The following is a 23,247-nucleotide window of genomic DNA, read 5'->3' as shown; positions in this document are numbered from 1 at the left end:
TGTTGTAAGCATGTTCAAATCTAAAACAAAATCTATTTTTTACAACACGAGTCAGTGTCAAGTCAATGCAAAACCAGATTTATAAATAAATATTTTGCATAAATTTAGACAAAGACGTCCTTAATTCAAAATTTACCTGGACTAATACCTGGGAAAAAAAATATAAATAAAAAATTCACGATGGAGTTAAATGACAAGCAGTTGTAAACAAAACAAGGAGGTCGCGAATTGGGGCTTTTATTTTGAAAACCCATCCGGAAACCGATCTATTGTTTACTCAAATTTAGCAAAAGGATGGTTTGGTTTGGTTCTTTGGTTTGAAACAACCCAAAAAAACGCCAAAGTCTTCAGCTGTAAAGATGTCCAGACTCCAGAGTCTGAAGGTCTTCGTCAGCCAGCGGCTGTCCGCGGCCGTGGAGGATATTCTGAGACATCTGGAGGAAACGATCCTGGAGTACGAAGAGGAGACGGAGCGACGCCATCGAGACTTTCTGGATGTGATTTTAACGGCTGAAATGAAGCATGGCAAAGCAGGTTTGCATCTACACTGGGGTTATAAATCCTCATTTGAAAACTCTAACAGCAACTACAAAGTCTGAAGGAGTAAAATGCTTTACATTTTGTCAGAAAACAAAAATCTGACGTTTTATTATGATTAAGAATAAAATTTTATGGGGTTTTTTTCTGCAGCAGGAACGTGATATAGATGGAGGTCGGTATATAGAATACCCAAAAATTGTACACAAGTAAGAGTAGCTTTACTTCAATGTATTTTTACTTAAGTAAAAGTAAAAAGTAGCCATCCAAGAAATTACTTAAGAGTAAAATACAGCGGCGTTAAATGTCTCCAAATTAATATTACGGATGTCACAATTTAAGACGGAGCTCGGCAAAAAAAAAGTCATGTTCCTTAAAGTTTTTCACATTTCACAGCTCAGATGGAAAAATAAAATTTCATGGATAATTATTAGACATTTACTCTACAAATCTGAGATCTATAAGAGAGAGACAGGAGGAAATGTTGACAGAAAGCCAAATGAAATCTGTTTTACTGTTCTCCAAACCCCACATTTTCCGTTTTTATCATTCTGATGTTCATTTCAACCATATATATCAACCCAAAAAGAAATGTAATTATGGTGCGAATAAAAAAGAACAAATAAATAGCTGGAGATCAACAATTCATATTATTCTGCATTAGCTTAATAAGATGTTAAAAATGTATTTCCCTATTTTTTAAATAGCTCAAACATTTTTTTCTACATAATAATGTTTGAGAAAACATAGCTCAAACATAATGTTTGAGTTATGTTTCGTTATTATTTATTTGAATCTCTAATATAATATAGACCGTTTAATTTTCCAATCTCTTAAGTAACAGGAAAGAACTCAAAAATCACAAAAATATGTACTATAAAAAAATTTCCTAAACATAAATTATAATGTTTGAGTTATGTCAACATCCTAAAATAGATCAGTTATAACCAGTTGTGCTTACAATTAAATTACAACTAGCAAGAAAACAGGGTTTTAATTAACTAAAACTGGCAACATAAAATATTACTGTTGTTAAATTTTGGTGCAGAAGAGTGCAGAACTCTTCACAATAGCAAGAAAATATATTTTTATTACTTACTGGAGAAAACACTTTTGAAAAACCAAAATTTAACTATGTTCAGTACTGGAGCTGCTGCTGTTAGGAACTATTAGCAAAAATCCTTCCTTTCCTTGTGTTTCTGTGCTTTAGGTTGTTCAGATGCCCAGCAGATGTTGATGAAGCTTCACTCTGAGCAGCAACAGCTGGAGAAAAGCTCCACAGTCGACCAGGAGGAACCAAAGAGCCTCCAGTTTAAAAAGGAACTTGAAAGCACCAACATGTTTAGTGGTTCTGTCCATGTGAAGACAGAAGAACAAGAGGTGGAAGCTCAGTCTTCTGAGCTTCATGACAGCCAGACTGAAGAAATCGTAATTATTCTGGAGGAAGACGACAGTGGAGAACCTGAGACTGGTATCGGTTACACTAATTCAGACTTGATGGCACCAAAAACTGACCCTGCAGATGAGGAGTGTGACGTAATCCAGGATCATGAAAATCCTCTGAACGACATAGGGTCTAATGTTCTGAACTCGTTCCGATGCTCTGAATGTGGGAAAAGATTCGGGTCCCTGAGCTACCTGAAGCTGCACATCAGATGCCACACAGGAGACAGACCTTTCCGGTGTCCGGTTTGCAGAAAGAGCTTTTCGTGGAGAGGACGTCTCCAGAAGCATATGAGAATCCACACAGGGGAGAAACCTTTCAGGTGCTCGGTATGCGGAAGAAGGTTCAGCGAGAGCGGCAACCTTAAGGTCCACATGAGAATTCACACCGGAGAGAAACCCTTCAGCTGCACCATTTGTGGAAAGAGCTACGCACAACGAGGGAATCTGAACATGCACATGGCTGTTCACAAAGGTGACAGCATAATCAAATGCAGTCTTCATCACTCACAGCAACTTCATCATCACAGCCAGGCAGGGGTGAACAGAAACTTTGTGAAAGGACAAGAATTAGCCTCTCAAGAGGATTTAAAAGCAGGACCTAATCTCAAAGTTGATGAAAGTAGAAGTGGTAAAGTCCATGTAAACTGTACAGGATGTTCTACCTGTAAAAAACCTCTCAATTGCACTGTGTGTGGGAAAAGATTTGGCTTTAAGGGACAACTGACGGCTCACATGAGATGTCACACGGGGGAAAAGCCCTATAAGTGCCCCATCTGCTGGAAGTGTTTCTCGTGGAATGGCTGCTTGCAGAAACATGTGAAGATCCACACGGGTGAGAAACCCTATGAGTGCACTGTGTGTGGGAAAGGTTTTATTGAAAGTGGGAACCTAAAAGTTCACATGCGGATTCATACAGGAGAAAAGCCATTCAGCTGTCCGGTGTGTGGGAGAAGATACAGACAGAAAGGAGGTCTGACTAAACATCTGGAAGTCCATCAAGATCAGAAATGAGTTCAAGATGACAAACTTTACTTGAAATCGTGTGCATCTTATTTCCAGCTGTTAAACCTCATATTTTATTGAATATTTGTGAATATTTTCTCTAATTCCTAATCCTGTAGTCTATTATGCTAGTTAACCCAAATAACCTTTTTTCTACTATGATACTCGACTCATTGTCTTCAGTTCTTTAACTGCAAATAAGTCTAGGAAATGCTAAAAACCTTGAACTGTGATGGGTATAAAAAAATAATTGGTGCATTTTAAATAAAATAAATATGGCTGCAAATCATGAAGCAGTGCAATCCGCTTTATTTTTTCTGAACCCGATGCAAGAAGAGGATTGAACTGAACTCAAGCAAACCCAAGGCATGCATCAAATTCCATAGCAGCAGCATTTATGGTTCTCTTTTGCAGATACAGACATAATCAAAGCTCCAGGCCCCTGAGTTGAAGAACATCTGACTGGAAGAATTGTGTGGTAGATAGTTTTCCATATTATAAGGGATGTAGATGTTTTCGAGGCACTGATGCAGAATGGAGTGGACCCAACACATCATGTCCTGATCTAAATAGATTCAAGAAAAGAATAGAAACAGTCTTTGATGTCAAATCCGAGATCCCACTTCCATTCTTCCCAGCAGTGGTCAGCCGAACAAAATTACTCCAAAAGCACATTGACGGCTCATCCAGGAGGTCACAGATTGGCTTAGAGTTAAAATGTAACAACTAATGTTAAAATTGTATCAGATTGTAAAACGATTATGTGGGGTCCATACAAATATGTCCTGAACTAATATGTGACATGAGAAGAAATAAACATTTGCCTGATCAGATCTTGTCAGCTTCACTTGAAATGTAAGAAAAAAATTTCAAATATTGATCAACAGATGTTAATTTACCAGTTTCACAATTATAATAATCTTTAATCACAGTTCTGCTTCAAATAAAGAACTTGATGTTTCCTGGATTAATTAATCATTTACAGGTCTGTATTACCTTCATGAACAGTGATATTTTTTTAAAAGAAATGAACCTGTAAAACTGTGATATTAAATTTGATGCCTGTTGAAAATCTATGTGCAAATAGCCTTTGTGTTTGTGCACCTAAAACACAAAGCTAGGAAAGAGATTTGACCAAAGAAGAAGAAAAGGTAAAAATGTTACTTAACATCAGGGCCGTTACAGATTGGAGGAGTAATTTTCTGCCAAATAAAATCATAAATTTTAATTTTAATTTCTGATATGAACAAGAAAAATATATATATATTCTCTGATGCCAAAAAGTTGTAAATTTGCAAGAATTGTTTCCTCCATGATTACAGGCATACATTTACAATATTAAAACTAAACTATTCTTTGGCATTATAGTCAAAACTTTGTAAAAAACAAAACAAAAAAAACAACAACTAAGTTTATTATCTGGTGTTCCTTTTTTTTCAGTAAATTCCTGACTTTTTGACATCAAAGAATATTCAAGTTTTTTTTTAATTGAAACTGTTAATCTCTTACTTTTTTTTTGTGGTGGAAATTTACTCCCTATGGCCAATTATTCACAATATCCTCATTACTACAACATGAAATGTAAATCTGCAAATAAATTAAACAAACATAACAAAAAGCAACCACAGCATCGTCCATGTGGCTTTATTTAACAACAGACCCACTACAACCTTTACAAAGGGATACAAAGCATTATTGATTTTTCTTGAATAAAATTCATTCTTAGGTTTGAAAGTAAAAGACCTAGTATCTGGATTTTTGCAAACCTCAAAAAACTTTAGAATAAGCACAGCTGAAGATTATTAAATAAATACATTTGTAAGTTCTTCAGTAAAAATGGTCTTCAGTTGTAGAAGCAGATTTCCATGTAAATCTGCTTCTGGTACTAAAGCAGCTCCATAGGATGCAAGAAGACACTTTAACTTGAACTTCATTTATTTTTGTCAGAAGGTGGCACTACTGAGCTCTTCCTTAAGAAATTAACCATTTCTGAGAATATTTTTCAGTAAAAACCTCACTGTTTCAAGAAGCTTCAGGAAATAACTGACATACAATTTTTCAAACAGATAAAAACAGTCATTGAAGCAACTTCTGCAGATGAGTCACTTCAGCTGTATGACGTGCATCGTTTCAGGTTGATGCTCGTGTCCTCGTGTGTTTGTTCCCCTGACGACTCACCAACACACTGATGGTATTTGAGCTCCGTGAACCAGGCAAAGCTTTTCTTACACGTGTCGCAGTTGTACTTCCTTTCCGCATCGTGGATGGACATGTGAGACAGCATGCTTGCCTTGTTTGTATATTTTTTCCCACAAATCGAGCAGCTGAACGGCTTCTCTCCAGTGTGAGTTCTTATGTGAACCTTGAGGTTCGAGCTGGAGGTGGATTTGTGTCCACAGATGGAACAGAAGTACCTCTCTGTGTGTTGCTTCATGTGGATCTTCAGGTATGAGCTATAGCGGAAGGCTTTGGCACACTGAGGGCAGCTGTATGGTTTTACGTCTGTCACGTATTTTACTCCTTTCTCCAAAGGCTCTTGTTTCTGCGGGTTTGAGCTCAACTGCGGCTTCTTGTAGTCCTTCCAGAAGTCGCTGTCGACACTGTCGTCGCTCTCAGGTTGCAGAGACTCCGACGGTTTGTTATTGGAGCAGCTGGAAGGATTTCTGCTAGAATCACTTTCTGGATTTGAACCCGACCCAAGTTTTGTTTTCGGTCTCCAACATTCGCTGTCGTCCGTGTCGGGGTCGGAAAACTCTGACGGTTTTTCCATCTTACCTGGTTCCCCTTCCTCCACACAGTCTTTATGCTCCTCTGTGGGATGACGCTGTAAGAACTGCGGCTTCTCTTCGTCCTCTTCGTTCTTCATCGGCACAGGACTGAAAGTTAACCTGCCAATCTCCGTCTTCTCTTCTTCTTCTTTAATCTGCAGAGGCCGCAAATCCTCCTCCTCCACCTTCTTCTGTATCTTTGTGATCCTGTCAGTCTCAGAGACGTTGTTGGGTCCATTGAGGTTGAAATTTGGCAGAAGTTGGCTTGAGTCTGTCCACAAGTCATTTTCAGCTTTAAAAGATGCTGAAACCTCCATGTTGGTCTCTGTTTGCAGATCAGAATCTGTGTTCACCGGTTCTCTTGTGCCATCATCACCCTCAGCCGCCTCCTCGGTCTGTACCTGAGGAAGCTCTGATGTTTGATGAATAGTCTTGTGTTTAGACAGCAGATAATAGGTACAAAACTCAGCGCCACACACTCTGCAGCGGAACACCTTCTTCCTTTTCCTGTGCACCTCCATGTGTTTGGTGAGGTGCCTCCTCCAGGCGAAGTCCTTCCCACAGACGTGGCAGGTAAACTGGGTTTGTCTGGTGTGGAGCCTCATGTGCTGAATCAGCGAGTCTTTGTCGCTGCAGCTGGTGTTACAGACCGAACAACTGAACAGTTTTCCTCTGGAAAGGTGCAGGTCAACGTGTTCGTTCGTGGAGAATCCGTCGCCACTCTGAGAGCCGCAGAGCAGCTTGTTGGTTGGAATCTGTTCCTCAGTTTGTTCATCAGGAGGCTCAAGAGAGTCGCACTCATGATTAACAAGCTCCGACTCTGAAGTGACGATTTTCTTGCAGATAATGCAGGTCAGCAGCTTCTCTCCTGTATGATCTGAGGTGTGCATCGTCAGCAGACCTCCTGTTGTGAATTCTGCTGCACAGAAAAAGCAGCTAAGCCCTTTTGTGTCAGAATGACTTTCCGAATCACTCGCCTCTTCTTTAATTTGTCTAGTTAAACTCAGCGGTGCGGAATGGCAGTTTTTAATGTCCTCCATATCTTCTTCACTTGCATTTTTAAAATCATTTGCTTCAGTTAGTCTTTGAGGAGAATCCAGATTGTTTTTCTTATCTGTACAAAGCTTGTCCTCCTGGTCCAGTCCGGAGCTCTTAATCTGATGATTCAGTGGAGTCTTTACTTCAAACACCTGCAGGGTAGCTACAAAACAGAAACAACAAATTTATGTTTGAATTAGTGTCTTTACATAAACAACCTGCTACATTAAACCTGTCAATGTTTTATGTTTATAAAGTGCTTTAACAGCCACAGCTGAAACAATGTGCTGAACATCAGTCATAAGGAAATAAGACAAAAGAAAGCATAAAAATAAAGTTTTAAAATGTTTAAAAATGTAGTAGTAGAACACAAAATGGATGTAAGATAATAAAAAACAGGCAAAAGCTGACAGAAAGACATCTAACATCTTTGTGACACCAGTTAGTGAGCTTTTTTACTGATTTATTTTTTCCACATGAATAACAGTTGTGGTGCCGATAGCAGCCTTGTTGCCTTGCAGGAAGAAGGATTGTGTTCCAATCCATATGCATGGAGTTTGCATGTTCTCCTTGTGAGTCTGTGGGTTCCCTCCTGGGTACTCCAGCCTCCTCCCACAGTCCAAAACCTTACTGTCTGGTTAATTAGTTTCTCTAAATCAGAGGCCCACATTTATCATGTGGCCCAAAATTGTCAGTTCACAAGTACTTGTGAGCCAAAAAAATAAATGAAAATAGCAACAAAAAACATCAGCAGACTGAGTCTGCATGTATCAGAAGTAACATTTGAGTACTTAGTTACTTTATGTGCAGTAATTGCACAACATTTCCCCTCTCGATTAGATTTATTACCAGGTACCAACACTATTCCACAACCAGTTACCGAAATTGTTGCCTTAGTTGAGTTTTTGTCAATGACAATGAGGTAAATGTTTTGCTCTTTGGGTTCTCCTACCATCATTTTCGATCACTTTTAGCAAATAACATATGGTAGCACACATTGTTAAAAGGATCTACAGATTCCCACAAGATGGATGCTATTTCATAATACAATCATTACAATACACAAAAAGCATAAAATACGACGCATTACCGATAAAACTTTTAAAATATTAATGCATAAGTTGAATTAAAACGATATCAGGTGCCAGGTTGTGTTCTGAGAAGAGCTTAGCTACCATTATCTTAGCATCGATTTTAGATATAAACTTCAGAACAAACTGATGAATATAAAACTAAAAGAAAAACAGAACCGAACTTGTGAGTCCCGATCCAGTAGATGTTTTTTGTTGATATAGATCCATTCTTTAAAAATGATTAAAACTGCCAAATTTTACTCCGAACGACTTTAACCTGCCAACATAAACAAATACGGAACGGTTGAAAACTACTTTCGGGTAATGATTTTCAAAATAAAACTCAAACTACGCCAATCCTTTTTTTATTTTGATCAAGTTTTGTTCAAATTAATAATAATTTTAAAAAACATACAAAATGTATTTAGATGTAATACAAATCATGGTGGTTGAGCTTATCCTTGATAATTATGTTTGTGCGTGGCAACAGAGAAGTTGTTAATGTTTTCTTTAATGAAATAGGTCATAATAAAGTCATAAAAACAATGTCTTTTTAAAAGTCTGTATAAAATATGCAGTTTCAGCTGTAACTTGATACATTACATAACCACTGATCATTCTTTAGCACAAACTAAAACCAACCAAAATTACGAGAATGTCGTTAGTCGTACGGGTTTACTGTGCTGAGCTCTTATTTTGAAGGTGCACTAGAGAAAACAGAGAATAACGGAAGTGAGTCCGTCGTTGTCAGCAGTTACTCCTGTATTCTCAGTTTCTCCACGTATATCCCATTTAGAGAGAGATAGTTTGACCAATTAATGTCTAAATGTAAGTTCTTAATTTTTTTAAAATGGTATTTTCATTTTTATTCTGGCAGCAGCTAAGCTAATGTTAGCTTAGCATACTGAACGACAGGACGGGACGTTGTCACAGCGACGCTTTGACGGAGGCTGTGTTCATGATGGAGGTTATGGAGAAGTTCCTCTGATTGTATGAAGATGGCTGAGCTCCAGAGGATGATGAAGTTAGACACCGAGCAACCAGAACCAGCAGCGGAAAGACCAACTGGAAGAAAACCTGGGGAATCTCCCCGACTCTCTGGTAAAGTCTCTGCTTTTCTCTTTGTTTGTATTCTTTTAATGTCTGATATCGACTTCAGGGCAGCAAATAGCAAATGAATGACATTATATTGGGTAAGTTTACCTTTACATTCTCTCATATATTTCCCAGTAAGTGAACCAATTTGTATCCACTCATCGTCCCCAAATACAGCAATAAAGTCCTTTTCCCACAATACATTTAGGATTTTGCAATCTAAACCAAAAATGTTAAGGTAACACTTTATTTGACAGGTTGTGAATAAGACTGTCATGACACCGTCATAAACGTGACATAACACCTGTCATGAACATGAGTAAGTCTTCATGAATATTTATGACTGTTGTCATAAAGTGTCATTTAGTAAATCATGACACTTTTAATGCAAAGTTGACATTATTCAAAATGTCTTTGTTATAATAACTTGAGATTAACCAAGAAATCATGATCTGACATAAATTTGTTATAAAAGTATTATTGATTACACTTTAAAAATTATGTGGCTTTTATGTTATTAAAGCTAAAGTTTAATCAGTAATACTTTTATAACAAATTTATGTCAATAACCTTTGAGACAATTTATTGCCCAGCAAAATTTGGTGTGACAGAAATACTCAGAGAGTGCAGTGAAGTTTTTGCTATTGTTGTGTTATAACCAAGAAATGTGTGAGTTCTTTGGTTTCATGCATTTGTTGTACAGCAGATAGTGTCTGGATCATTCCTGTAGAAAAATAACCCAGGGTGTGTTTCTGTTTTCCTGCAGGCATCCACCAGGTCAAACAGGAAGTAGTTACTGAGGAGAAGTGGAGTCTCAAACCAGACCAGGAGGAGCAGAAACCTCCAGAGATTAAAGAAGAGCAGGAGGAGAATGAGATTACAGAGTTAACTTTCAGTCCTGTCCATGTGAAGAATGAAGATGATGATGAAGACAAACCCCAGCTCTCTGAGCTTCCTCACTGTAAGACCGAAGAGCACAGAGCTTCTGTTGGACCAGAACCAGATCAGTGCGTAGAATCAGACAATGAAGACAATACTTCAGATTCCTCAGAAACCGACATCAGTGATGGAAACTGGGAGGAAAGCAGCGACTTACTGGATTCAAACTCTGTTAGAAGTGATAAAGATTCAGTGTATGGTAAATCAGGAAACGATGAATTTCACACCTGCGCAGAATGTGGCGAAAAGTTCAGCCTCCAGATTTATTTATTAAGACACCAGAGAATCCACACAGGAGAAAAACCTTTCAGTTGCTCTTCTTGCCGGCAGGCTTTTATATTGAAACACGCCTTAATGAAACATGTGGAAACTCACAGTGACGACAAACCTTTCAGCTGCTCCATCTGTGGCCAGAACTTCAGAAGGAAGGGATGGTTAACTCAGCACATGAGGAGACACACTGGAAGAAAACCTTACAGCTGTTCTATCTGTGACTGTTCTTTTGTGTGCAAGCGTGAATTAGCTGAGCACACAAGGACTCACAGAGGAGAGAAACCTTTCAGCTGCTCTGTCTGCAAGGCACCTTTTTCAAGTGAAAGAACGCTGATGGTGCACTCAAAAATCCACAGCGGACAGAAACCACACAGCTGCCCTTATTGTCCGACAACTTTTAGAAGAAAAGACAGTTTGAAGCGACACTTAAAAACCCACAGTGGAGAGAAACCGTTCAGCTGCTCTATCTGCAGCCAGAACTTCAGCGTCAAGGAGAGCCTGAGTCGGCACATGAGGCGTCACACAGGAGAAAAACCTTACAAGTGTTCTGTCTGTGAGGCCCGCTTTCAGCTAAAGCAAACTTTAGTGGAGCACATAAGAATTCACACCGGGGAGAAACCGTTCAGCTGCTCTGTCTGTCAGGAAGCCTTCAGGAGAAAACAGGATTTTGTGAACCACACAAAAATTCACAGCAAGGCTACGTGTGAGTTCTGCGGCCAAAGCTTTGACAAAGCTGTTCGCTTGGCTCGGCACATGAGATTTCATGACAGTGAGAGAGCTTTCAGATGCTCCATCTGCGCAGTGGCTTTCATCAGGAAGAATGCCTTAATCCAACACATGAGAACCCACTCAGAGGAGAGACCATTCAGCTGCTCTGTGTGCAAGGCCACCTTCAAAAGGAAGGATGGCTTGAAGCTGCACATGAGGATTCACACCAGAGAAAAACCATACAGCTGCAAGGGCTGCAACAAGAAGTTCACCCAACTGTCCTGGTCCAAAACGCATCAGAAACGATGTTTAAGCTTACGCAGCAAGCTGAGCTGATGTTGGCTTTCAAGCTACAGATTAATCAAGTTTCATCAAAATTTCTCATCATGACCTCTAACACAAAGTTTCTGCAGTATGAAGGAGCAATAAGACCATGCTGAGACTATTTTTAATTTGAAATAACAAAAGAACAATGCCAGAATTACATTGTATTTATATGAGAATAAACTCATAATAATATGAAAATTAAGTAGTAATATTATGATAAATCTGACACGAAAAATAAAAAGTTAAATATATATATATATATATATATATATATATATATATATATATATATATATATATATATATATATATATATATATATATATATGTTTTGTTTTTTTAACATATCAGCATCAAATTACTATCAGCAGCATGACTTTAACAGGTTTGTGAAAACGATTTCATTTCCTGTAGAAAGTCTCTGTTAGCTCTCGGCTGTGTCTCAGATTAAAGCTCCTCCTGCCTGGGCTCAGAGTTTAGGCGGATGGATCACATCTTGATAAGTTTGTAATTGTGCCTTACTCTTGATTGGAATGTTAAAGCAGTTGGATGATGTTTTTTACTACAACTTTCTTAAGGTGTATTGATAGCTTCCTCCCTGACCGGTAGCTGTGTTTTTTAGTTTTATGTTGTTTGTTCATAAATGTTCTCAAACAAACTTATGTGGCCTTCAGTGAACAGCTGGATTCATTAAATTACACACAAGTCGACTAATTGGGTGACTTCCATAGGATTTTTACATGGAAACTTGTTCAGACTAAGTATAATTATCCTTCCTTCACATTCATGCACAACATTTGAACATTCACTGATGTTTGTACTTATGGCTACTCCCTATAAAGGCAGAATCTCTTCACCCCACGGGTCATCTCTGAATGAAAATAACAGTTGATCTGATGGAGGCTGATTATTTTTATTCATTTTAAAGAGTTTCATTTAGATTAATTTGATTTATCATAAATCTGTGCTGTATTAACCTGTTATTTATATACTTTTAAATCAATAATTGATTTAAACAGTTTTGATAATTTTATAATAAAGAGTTGTGTGCTAAGCTTTTCTTACCTCTGTTGTTTGTTTTTAAATATATGCCTTATTTTAAAACCATTTAAGTTTTATATTTTTGTGTGACTTGTGTCCAACCTGGGATCCAGTCCATTAATTAGTCTTTAGCTAGAAAGCCTGCAGCTCCTTCGATCCTTCGCTGTGGCTTAAGTACTAAAAAAATGAGTAATATTTTAAAATGTAAAAGTAATTTTAAAATGCTAGTTTCAGCAGTTTTTCTTGCAACATATGAATAACATTTCAAGAAAGAATGGTACAAATAACGTTAAAAATATTTGTTATCAATGGATTTTCTATAAAAATAAATAAATGTCTCATTAAAGAAAACTTATTAAATCTAAAAACTAAAATACATTTTGTTTCTTGGACACACGGGCGTTGGTCATTTGGAGAACCTGTCTGGAAAAATACTTTAACTTTGTGGCGTTGAAGTACCATTCATTTCGAGCTTTTATTCTGAAGGCCATTAGAGCCCACTTATACCGGAAGTGTCTGTCTCCTAGCAGCAGAAGCTATTCGAACAACGTTTCGTTTCCTCCTGACAGTGTTGGGGAAATATCCTGGATGACGTTGCCCTACCCCGTCACCTATACACACGCTTAAAAAGTCACAATGGTTTTAATTATCTTTAACAACTTTGTTTAGTTAAATTTTCTCCCGATAGCAACAGAAGCTCAGAGTGTTAGCTTAGCTTGTTAGCTTGCAGCAGACTGACAGTGTTTCTGATGGAGTCGAGAGAAAACCTCAGATGTTCAAAGTGTTGGAGAAATATCAGCTAACAGAGATGGAGGAACCGACACACAGTGAGCGGATGGACTCTCAGTTGGATGGTAATTTAGCTCTTCAGTTCTGCAAATGCTTAGCATTCAGGAACTAACCTGCAAATACGCAAGACAAAAGTGGACAAAATATCAATGCTTGATTTAATAAAGCTGAAGGTGTTTTTTATAAATAGTGAGACAGACAGAAATGAGTGACAGTCTGAGTCACAGCAGGATCTCTTTAACCATAGCTAAGATTATAAAGAAGTAGTACTTTTTTAAAAAAGATATAGATATAATAAAAAATTTAAGTTCTTGCAGTATTTTCTTTTTTCATGTAATAATTGAATTTTCACAAAAGAATGACACTTAAAGTAGTGTCATTGTGTTGACACTACTCTAAGTGTCTATCTTTAAGATCCATTTTCTGCTCAGGCTGGAAATTTAGATTTTTCTTTTTTCTTCCTTTTAATATATAATTTTCCACAAATAACATCCCATCGCAGAAAATGTATCCATCCTCTTATTGCAAAAGTTTTTCTTTAGTTTAAAAATGTAAAAATATAAATAAAATTGTGGATTTTTAAAATAACAAATTTACAATAGTATATACTTATAACAAAAATCAAAAGTATTATTATTATTTTTTTTCATAGGTCTGTGTGACATTTTTGGCTCTAAAGGTGTTTTATCTAGCTGGGCTGGGGGAAAAATGGCTCTTTGGATTGTAAAGGCTGCAGGACCCCTGGTTTAATTTATAAGAGTCATGAAGGACAAAAACAACATTTTCCTTTGCAAGTGACGAAATAAGACATGCAAAACTACCACAAAGTAAACTAAATACAGCCTCACCCCTTGAGCTGTTCATAAATTTAATCCAAATTTATGGCAAATTTTAAGTAAAATTATTAAAGATAATACAAATTCCTTTTATTTAATTTTAACAATAGTGTTTGCTCTTTTAACTATAAAAACAACAACAGAAACTACCGACTTGGTCTTGATTAAAAGTTTATGTATCTTAGTTATTATTATTATGTATTGCCCTTTTCAGCATGAGGTCATTTCTGGTAGTTAAAGAAACTGGAGGAGTCTGGGTTTTTAATCAAATGGTAAAATTTCAGGAAAAAAACATTCAGTTTCTATAAATTGCTGGTTTCCTTTGCAGGAGCCTGAGATGCCCAGTCCAGATCTTCTGCTTGGTCCTCTATACTAGATTATTGTCGCATTGGAATGTTACAACTATATATACTAGGCAGCTTTTGAACCGATTAGTTACAATACTCCTTTTGATATCATGCTGGCATCAACCTACCAACTTATTTAATTAAGTTCCCTTTGTCTCTGGAGCTCATATGTCCTCAAAACTTCAGTGATCCACCTCCTTGTTGCGTTTATTGTTATGGCTGTAAAGCTTGTTGTAATCTGGATTTGATCAATTGTCTTCCCTTGTATTTTTGTTTTATTTGTGAGCTTCCTGTAACTTGCCTGTGTTTCTGTTTCCTGCAGACGTGCAGAAGGTGTTGGTTTTAAAAGAGGAGCTTCCTGCTGAGGAGGAGAACTGGAGTCACAACCTGGATCAGAAACACTCACAGATCAAAGAGGAACAGGAGGAGAATGAGATTACAGAGTTTATATTCAATCCTGTAAAGACTGAAGATGATGAAGAGAAACCTCAGCTTCACTGCCAACCTGAGAAGAACAGAGACAGAGGTTCAGAATCAGGTCATGTAGATTCTTCTGAGACAGACATCAGCGATGGAAACTGGGAGGAGAGCGGTGAAACTCCATCTCATTCAGACTCTTTAGGGAACAATAAATTTCCTGTAAGTGAGAAAGGCAAGCAGCTCCATAGCTGCAGTGAATGTGGGAAAGCATTTAACCAAAAGTCGGATTTGTTGAGGCACAACAGAGTTCACACAGGAGAGAAACCTTTCAGCTGCTCCATCTGCAACACCTCTTTTACATGGAAACATGTGTTAGTGCAACACCTGAGGACACACAGTGGAGAAAAACCGTTCAGCTGCGCTGTTTGTGGTCAGACATTTAGAAAGAAAGAAACTTTAACTTACCACATGAGGTGTCACAGTGACGAGAAACCTTTTAGCTGCTCTGTTTGTCTGCAAGCGTTCAGCAGGAAGGAGAGCGTAAATCGGCACATGACGTGTCACAGTGAGGACAAACCTTTCAGCTGCTCCATCTGCGGACAAAAGTTCAAGAGGAAAGAAAGTGAAACCCGACATATGAGATGTCATTCGAAAGATAAACCTTTCAGCTGCTCCGTCTGTCACAGGAACTTCCCATCTAGGAGAACCTTGAAAGAACACACTAAGGTCCACTCAGAGAACAGACCCTTCAAATGTTCTGTCTGTGACGCCGCTTTTAAAAAAAAGAAAACATTGTCAGAACATGCAAGAATCCATACGGGAGAAAAGCCTTGCAGCTGCCGGATCTGTGGCCAAAGCCTCAGTTCCAAGTCATACCTTACTGTTCACATGAGAGGTCACACAGGAGAGAAACCTTACAGCTGTTCTGTCTGTAAGGCCACTTTCAAATGGAAAAAAACCTTTGTAAGACATTCAATGGTTCATTCAGGTCAATAATGAAATCCTTCAGAATGGTAGTGTTCATGTTGGCAGCAGCTTTAATACATCAAAATACTTGAAGAGGTGTTATTTCTGTATACTTTAGAGGAAATTTCCCCCAAAAAATGATCCTGTGAAGCACTTTGAACTGACTTGTTGCTGAAATTTCCTATTTAAATAAACTTGACTTGATTTAAAGTTAGTGCGTTAGCAACACGACAACCCCAAACACACCAGCAAGTGGTTCCACGTGTTACAAATTCCAGAAGTAGATCGATTTTGTGTTATATAAATTCAAATCAGTGATCAGTATTTTGTATTAATATTCTTAATGTCTTTATTGAGAGCAAAGCCAAGCCAAAGTCTGTTCATTGTTGGTGTGTGCAAAGTTGTTGAATAAATCTAATTATTATTATAATGTAACTAAATATTTGCTTGGTTTATCACAGAGAAGTTAAATATTGTAAAACTTTCAGATTTTACAATAAATGTGAAGAAAAATATTGACTGATGTTTATCTCTCTTCCTGTGTGGACTGAGACGTTTTCTTCTTGTTTTGGTTTAGTTTAGATCATGCTGTTTTCCCAGTAGTTTGAGTGCTTGGAAATGAAAGCAATATAAGAGTTTTAATCATTTTAAACAATGTGTTTAGAAGTATCTCATTTGCAGGCACACAGGACCTTCTCAGGCAAATTGATCGTCTTATGAGTTTCTTATTTCCTGCCATTTTCAGGTTTGACCTTATTGACTTGTTTTTTAACAAAATTGTAGGAATAGACCAATAACAGATCCAACTTGCTTGATTAAGTTTTTATAATATACAGAGGCAACATGTGTCAGAGAGCTAACAAAGTTACCTAAATAGAACATGTCCAAAGAACTTAGCTTTTTTGAGAAGATAAGAAAAAAATTGGATACAGAATTTTTTGGGCTTCCTTCAATAAGTTCAGTTATTGTTAAAGTGACACCTAAATATGTTCATCAGTTAATGATTTTCACTTTGTCTTCTAATACTCTAAACTAAATTATGAACTCCTCTGTAAGCTGTGATTTGAGTGTAACAACTCGAGAAAAGATGCTTTTATTTTTTTATTAGCGTGTTTAAAATTTCCCCAAATTCTGATTAACACTATATAATCCTCATTTTTGGTCATGTTTAACGAGTTTTCTATAACGCATTATTAGCTCTAAAACCTGTACTGTCACTTTAATAGAGCGCATTGTTATGACGTCAGTGCTCCCGGACAGCGCTCATTGAGCTCACGTTTTATGTATATGCGACCACATGTAGTTGTGAGAGTTTATATATGTTAAAACAAAAAGAGGAGTCATTTTGCTGATGTCACAAGTACATTTGCCCCTAGTTTACAGCAGATGCTATGCTACAGTTATGGAGTTTCTCCATGTGCTTATCTGAGAGCTGCTTGTTACCGAGCATTTTTATTTCTATTTGTTTAGGCCTCTACCAGCAAATATTATGGTGCGGGTATTTTCTTCAATATAATACAACGCAGAGTATATAACGACGATACATGTCCAGGAGCATTAGTATACACCAGTTACTCGAGCTTTTATTCTGAAGGTCAATTCGACCCGAAAACTAACGACCGGAAGTGACCTTCCACTATCAGAAGCTACGCGAGCAAGTTTAGTTTCCTATTTTTTCCTTCGGTATGTTAAGTCACTTCGTTGAGAAGGCCATTCCAGTATAATAGCTTTTCTATTAAAGTTCTTATTAATAGCTCCGGTTATGTGTTTAGTGTTTGGTTTAAATGGTTTTAGTAGAATTTTCTCCCGGAAGTAGCACCGGGTCCGAGTGTTAGCTTAGTCCGTTAACTGGAGACAGACAGCAGCACAACGAGTCAGAGACACTTGGATAGAGAATAAACTGTTTCTGATGGACTTTAAGGAGAGAAAATATTCTTATGCGATTGTATGAAAACGGGAAAACCAGAGTGCTGGAGAAAGGAGAGGACAATGGAGGAGCCACCAGATGGTGAGCAGATGGACTCTCAACTTTATGGTGATAATGTTAGCGTCTTTCCTCAACTTTAGCATTTTAGGAACAACATCTTTTTTTCCAATAATCATTTCATACATTCAAACACAAACTAATACTTATTAAATGTAAGAAATGTAAACAAACAGGAAAAAAAACATAGCAAACAAGTTTCTGAGCGTTGTCAATCACTCACTCACTGTTTACATACAACCAAGTTCAAGCAAAATGCTCCACAATTTTTCTAGTCAGGAATCACTTTGAAACTCTTGCTGTATAATAACTTTTAACAGAACACGCTCACTACAGTTTCTCAAATAAATTAAGATAATAATGTAATGACTGGTTTTATTTTCTATTGCTTGCAGATATATATGAATCCTAACAGTTGTGGTAATTCTTTCTGTTAATGTGATTTGTTCTGATTTGTTGTGTATGTGTGACGCCAAATGCTTTTTAGAGGGCTACCTTAAGAATGATAAGACTTTTCAATAATTGTGCTTGTAGCATGTTTCTTTGTTGGTGCAGTGCTGTGGTCAGATTATCCCCAAACAGTTTAGTACATTGATTTGTAGTTTTTACTGCCAAAGTTTTATAATAAACACAGTTTTCACTTGATATGAAAACTGATAAGACTTGTATTTGTTTGTGTTTCCTGCAGATGTCCAGCAAGTGTTGGTGGTCAAAGAGGAGCTGGTTGTTGAGGAGGAGGACTGGAGTCTCAGACCAGACCAGGAGGACCAGAAGCCTCCTCAGATTAAAGAGGAAGAGGAGGAGAATGAGATCACAGAGTTAACTTTCAGTCCTGTTCATGTGAAGAGTGAAGATGACGAAGAGATACCTCAGCTGTCAGAACTTCTTCCCAGTCAGACTGAGGGGAACAGAGACTCTGAAGAATCAGATGATGACAGTACTTCAAATTGTTCTTCAGAGACGGACGTCAGTGATGGAAACTGGGAGGAAAGTGAAGCTCAGTCAGGTTTAGACACTGTGAAAAACGACGCCATTCCTGTTGGTGATAGAAAATGTGGCAAAAGTAAAAAGCTATACATCTGTCCCGACTGCGGAAAAACTTTCCGAAGCAGGCAAGGTTTGTTAGGACACCACAGAATACACACCGGAGAAAATCCTTTCAGCTGCTCCATCTGTAACAAAACCTTTTCTTCAAAAGGAAACTTGCAAAAACACTCAAAGGTCCACACTGGGGAAAGACCGTTCAAATGTTCTGTCTGTGGTGTTGCTCTGAAAAGGAAAAACTCACTAATTGAGCACACAAGAATCCACACTGGGGAGAAGCCATTCAGTTGCTCCGTCTGCGGCCGAAGGTTTGGTTTCAGCTCCTATCTAAAAGTTCACATGAAGTGTCACTCTGAAGAAAAACCTTACAGCTGTTCTCTTTGTGCATCTAGTTTCAAAAGGAAAAATACTTTATTGGCACATGTAAAAACCCACACTAGAGAGAAGGCGTACAGTTGCTCAGTATGCGGAAAAATGTTCAAGTGGAAAGAAAGCGAAATCCGACATATGAGGTCTCATACAAAAGAGAAACCATTCAGCTGCGCTATCTGTCAAAGGAACTTTCCTTCCAGGAGAACCTTGAAAGAACACGCTAAGGTTCACTCGGAGAACAGACCTTTCAAATGTTCTGTCTGTGATGCTGCTTTCAAAAAAAAGAGAACATTGTCAGAACACGTAAAAATTCACACGGGAAAAAAGCCTTGCAGCTGTCGGGTCTGTGGCCAGAGCCTCAGTTCCAAGTCATATCTAACTGTTCACATGAGAAGTCACACAGGAGAAAAACCTTACAACTGTTCTGTCTGTAAGGCCACTTTCAAATGGAAAAAAACGTTTTTAAAACACTCAAAAATCCACACTACTCAATAATAAATCTGTGAGAATTGGACTGTTCATGTTGTTATCAGCTTCAGTACATCAAAAACTTGAAATGTTATTTCCATATACCTTAGGGGAATTTCCCCCCAGAAATTATCATGTGAAGAGTTTTGTACAGCCTTGTTGCTAAAATGGGATGTACAAATAAATTTGACTTGATTTAAAATTGATGTTTTACCAAGACAACGACCCCAAACACTTCTGTAACTGAGCAGCATCTTGGTTCCAGAGCATCAAGATTAATTCCAGATTCCAGAAGTTGATCAACATTATGTTATACAGGTTTAAATCAATGTTCAGTGTTTTATATTAATATTTTAAATGTCTTTATTGAGAGCAAAGTGAAGCCAAAGTCAGTTCTTGGTTTATGTTGTTGAATATAGTTGATTATAATTGTGATGTAGCAAAAACATTTATTTGGTTTATCACAGGGAAGTTAAATGTTGAAACATTTTCCAGATTTTTAATAAATGTGAAGATGAATGTCGACCCATGTCTTTGTCACTTACATAGTGAGATGTTTTCATGATTTGGTTTAGCATAGAATGTGCAGTTTTCCCAGTGGTTGTTGGTACAGGCAAATGAAAGCTATTATAAGAATTTCAATCACTTTCTAAAAGACGCTGTTATGATTATAATGAGTTTCTTACTCTGTCATTTTCAGATTTGACTATTGACTTATTTATAATGACACTGTATTATAAACAATGTCTACAGGAGTAATAATTTGTTAAAGCATTAGCCAAGCTGCCTTAATAGAAAATGTCCAAAGAACTTTGCTTGTTTTAAAAGATAAAACGTTTGAACACAGACTTTCTTGGACTTTATTTAAAATTTCAAATGTTGTAAAAAGTGACAACTAAATATCTTTGTCAGTCAATGATTTAAACCTGTTTACTATTTTGTCTTCCAATCTCTCTAAATAAATCACGACTTCTTCAGTAATGTTGAGATTTATTTCGAGCTTTTATTATGAAGGCCAATCCAGCCCGAAGGCCCGAAAACTAACGGCCGGAAGTGACCGTCGATTGTCAACAGAAGCTACTCGGGCAAGTTTAGTTTCCTTTTTTAACTTCGGTGTACAAAGTTACTTTGTTGAGAATGTCCTACGAGTGCAATAGCGTCCGTTAAAGGTCATTATCAATCTCTGTTGTATTTTTCGTGTTTTCTTAAATTATTTTTAGCTAAATTTCCTCCCGGAAGTAGCGGTGTTAGCTTAGCTCGTCAGCTGGAGGCAAGACAGCAGCACAACGAGTCAGAGACATTTTGATGAAGAAAAATCTATTTCTGATGGACTTTAAGGAGATAATATATTTTTCTGCGATGGTATGAAATCAAGAAGTCCAGAGTGCTGGAGAAAGGAAAGGACGATGCAGGAACCACCAGATGGTGAGCAGACGGACTCAGCTTTATGGCGATTATGTTCACATCTTTCCATAACAATAACATTCTAGGAACAATACCTTTGTTTTCAATAATTATTTCACACATTCAAACACAAACTAACATTAATTAAATTCAAATGTAACAAATGGAAACAAAAACGGAAAAAAATATGGCGAGCAAGTTTATGAACATTGTCCAACAATCACTGATTTATTTACATACAACCAAATTTAAGCAAAATGCTTCACAATTCTTTTAGACAGTAATCAGTTTGATTATAATATTTATGGTATTACAACATATTAAAGTCATTATACATTGATAGTATTATAAAAGAAATTGAGATAATGTATAATCTGGTTTTATTTAAAACAAAAGCAAGAATTGTTTCTACAACTTCTAAAATAAGATTATGGTTGACAGTTATGTTATTTTTTTTCGTTTTATATGGTTTGTTCTTAATTTATTTTATGCATAAACACAAAAAAGTTATAGCACAAATACATGCTAGATTTAGCAGTAGTTTGTTTTACAGAATATTGTCATTTTTGCTGCCCGGCTCTTTATAAATGAAAAAAAAATAACATAACCTAATATTCTCTGGTTCATTTGTTGAGGTTAATTTAACAGACATAATGATTGTAGGTTTAAAACATAGTTGTCCTGTTAAGATTGCTGGGCAGTGCTGCTTTTGTCTAAAAAAATAATAATAATAATAATAATTTATCTTAATTTTAGGCCTTAAAAATGTCCAAGAAAGGAGCAAAATGACTTGCACCTATTATGTTCTTGAAGTTTATGTAAACAAATGGAAAAAGTTGTATGATTTATTTATAATGACTGAACAGTTTTAAATAGTCTATCTTGCTCTATCATGCTATTCCATTGGTGCAGTGCTGTGGTAAGAATTTCCCCCAACAATTTAGTAGATTTGTTTTTAGTTTTTATTGTCAAATATTAACAATAAACGCAGTTTTCAATTAATATGAAAACTGATATAACTTGTTTGCGTTTCCTGCAGATGTCCAGCAAGTGTTGGTGGTTAAAGAGGAGCTGGTTGTTGAGGAGGAGGACTGGAGTCCCAGACCAGACCAGGAGGACCAGAAGCCTCCTCAGATTAAAGAGGAAGAGGAGGAGAATGAGATCACAGAGTTAACTTTCAGTCCTGTTCATGTGAAGAGTGAAGATGATGAAGAGATACCTCAGCTGTCAGAACTTCTTCCCAGTCAGACTGAAGGGAACAGAGACTCCAACGAATCAGATGATGACAGTACTTCAAATTGTTCTTCAGAGACAGACGTCAGTGATGGAAACTGGGAGGAAAGTGAAGCTCAGTCAGGTTTAGACTCTGTGAAAAAAGATGTTGTTCCTGTTGGTGACAGAATATGTGGCAAAAGTAAAAAGTTACACATCTGTCCCGACTGCGGAAAAACATTCAGAAGCAGGCAAGGTTTGTTAGGACACCACAGAATACACACCGGAGAAAATCCTTTCAGCTGCTCCATCTGTAACAAAACCTTTTCTTCAAAAGGAAACTTGCAAAAACACTCAAAGGTCCACACTGGGGAAAGACCCTTCAAATGTTCTGTATGTGGTACAGCTCTTAAAAGTAAAAATGCATTAATTGAACACACAAGAATCCACACTGGCGAGAAGCCATTCAGTTGCTCCGTTTGTGGCCGAAGCTTTAGTTTCAGGTCGTATTTAACTGTTCACATGAAGTGTCACTCTGAAGAAAAACCTTACAGCTGTTCTCTTTGTACAGCAGCTTTCAAAAGGAAAAACGTCTTGTTGGCACATGTAAAAACTCACACTGGAGAGAAGCCTTACAGCTGCTCTGTCTGTGGGAAGAACTTTGCCCACTGTGTAAGTCTAACATGTCATATGAGAAGTCACACAGGAGAGAGACCTTACAGTTGCTCTGTTTGTAAGGCTACATTCAAGTGGAAAAATACATTCACACATCATGTAAAAGTCCATACTGTTGAGTAAGCTGCCAAGACTTAAGAGAAAAGAAGACTACACCAGTCCTCCCTTCCAGTCCTCGAGGAACTTGGTTCATCCTCAATTAAGTGACTGAATTACTTATTTAGTGATGCATATTATAGTATATTTTGTGTTTGAACTATGAAAATAGACAAGTAAGCACGTTTATAGAGGATGTCTCAAATATTCATAAGCGGTTTTGGTCCCTAACAAAAGCCGTTTTCCACTGTATTGGAGTAATTTGTATTGAATGTTGTGATGAGGTTGAACTCTTTTTACCTGGATATGAACTGGACCTTTTGTGTTGCATAGTGCCTTACATTTGTGAACTGGTGCCAAATTAAATTGGTCTCGATATAGCAGAAA

At 37.3% G+C, this 23,247-nt stretch overlaps 5 protein-coding genes across 5 annotated transcripts; 4 read left to right on the top strand and 1 right to left on the bottom strand.

Moving 5' to 3' along the window:
- Positions 1-267: 267 nt before the first annotated feature.
- LOC122843877 (gastrula zinc finger protein XlCGF57.1-like) lies at positions 268-4,040 on the top strand. Its single transcript, XM_044138986.1, has 2 exons — positions 268-534; positions 1,748-4,040. The coding sequence occupies exons 1-2, from the start codon at positions 360-362 to the stop codon at positions 2,992-2,994; spliced, it is 1,422 nt and encodes a 473-aa protein (XP_043994921.1). The 5' UTR covers positions 268-359; the 3' UTR covers positions 2,995-4,040.
- Positions 4,041-4,612: 572 nt separating this feature from the next.
- LOC122843857 (zinc finger protein 184-like) lies at positions 4,613-8,176 on the bottom strand. The gene is made up of 2 exons (XM_044138954.1): positions 8,047-8,176; positions 4,613-6,954 (listed from the first exon to the last, which is right to left on the bottom strand). The coding sequence occupies exons 1-2, from the start codon at positions 8,090-8,092 to the stop codon at positions 5,093-5,095; spliced, it is 1,908 nt and encodes a 635-aa protein (XP_043994889.1). The 5' UTR covers positions 8,093-8,176; the 3' UTR covers positions 4,613-5,092.
- A 449-nt stretch (positions 8,177-8,625) lies between these two features.
- Positions 8,626-11,448, top strand: LOC122843868 (gastrula zinc finger protein XlCGF57.1-like). Its single transcript, XM_044138971.1, has 2 exons — positions 8,626-8,965; positions 9,726-11,448. Exons 1-2 carry the CDS (start codon positions 8,857-8,859, stop codon positions 11,213-11,215), a joined length of 1,599 nt encoding a protein of 532 aa, XP_043994906.1. The 5' UTR covers positions 8,626-8,856; the 3' UTR covers positions 11,216-11,448.
- A 1,301-nt stretch (positions 11,449-12,749) lies between these two features.
- Positions 12,750-16,124, top strand: LOC122843887 (gastrula zinc finger protein XlCGF8.2DB-like). The gene is made up of 2 exons (XM_044139002.1): positions 12,750-13,101; positions 14,542-16,124. Exons 1-2 carry the CDS (start codon positions 13,020-13,022, stop codon positions 15,633-15,635), a joined length of 1,176 nt encoding a protein of 391 aa, XP_043994937.1. The 5' UTR covers positions 12,750-13,019; the 3' UTR covers positions 15,636-16,124.
- A 4,415-nt stretch (positions 16,125-20,539) lies between these two features.
- Positions 20,540-23,247, top strand: LOC122843841 (gastrula zinc finger protein XlCGF8.2DB-like). Its single transcript, XM_044138923.1, has 3 exons — positions 20,540-20,558; positions 20,848-20,898; positions 21,917-23,247. The coding sequence occupies exons 2-3, from the start codon at positions 20,880-20,882 to the stop codon at positions 22,885-22,887; spliced, it is 990 nt and encodes a 329-aa protein (XP_043994858.1). The 5' UTR covers positions 20,540-20,558; positions 20,848-20,879; the 3' UTR covers positions 22,888-23,247.

The sequence above is a fragment of the Gambusia affinis genome, linkage group LG14 (assembly GCF_019740435.1).
Source record: "Gambusia affinis linkage group LG14, SWU_Gaff_1.0, whole genome shotgun sequence".
NCBI lineage: Eukaryota > Metazoa > Chordata > Actinopteri > Cyprinodontiformes > Poeciliidae > Gambusia > Gambusia affinis.
The sequence above is the reverse complement of the archived record's forward strand: the minus strand, read 5'-3'. Positions and strand labels throughout refer to the sequence as shown.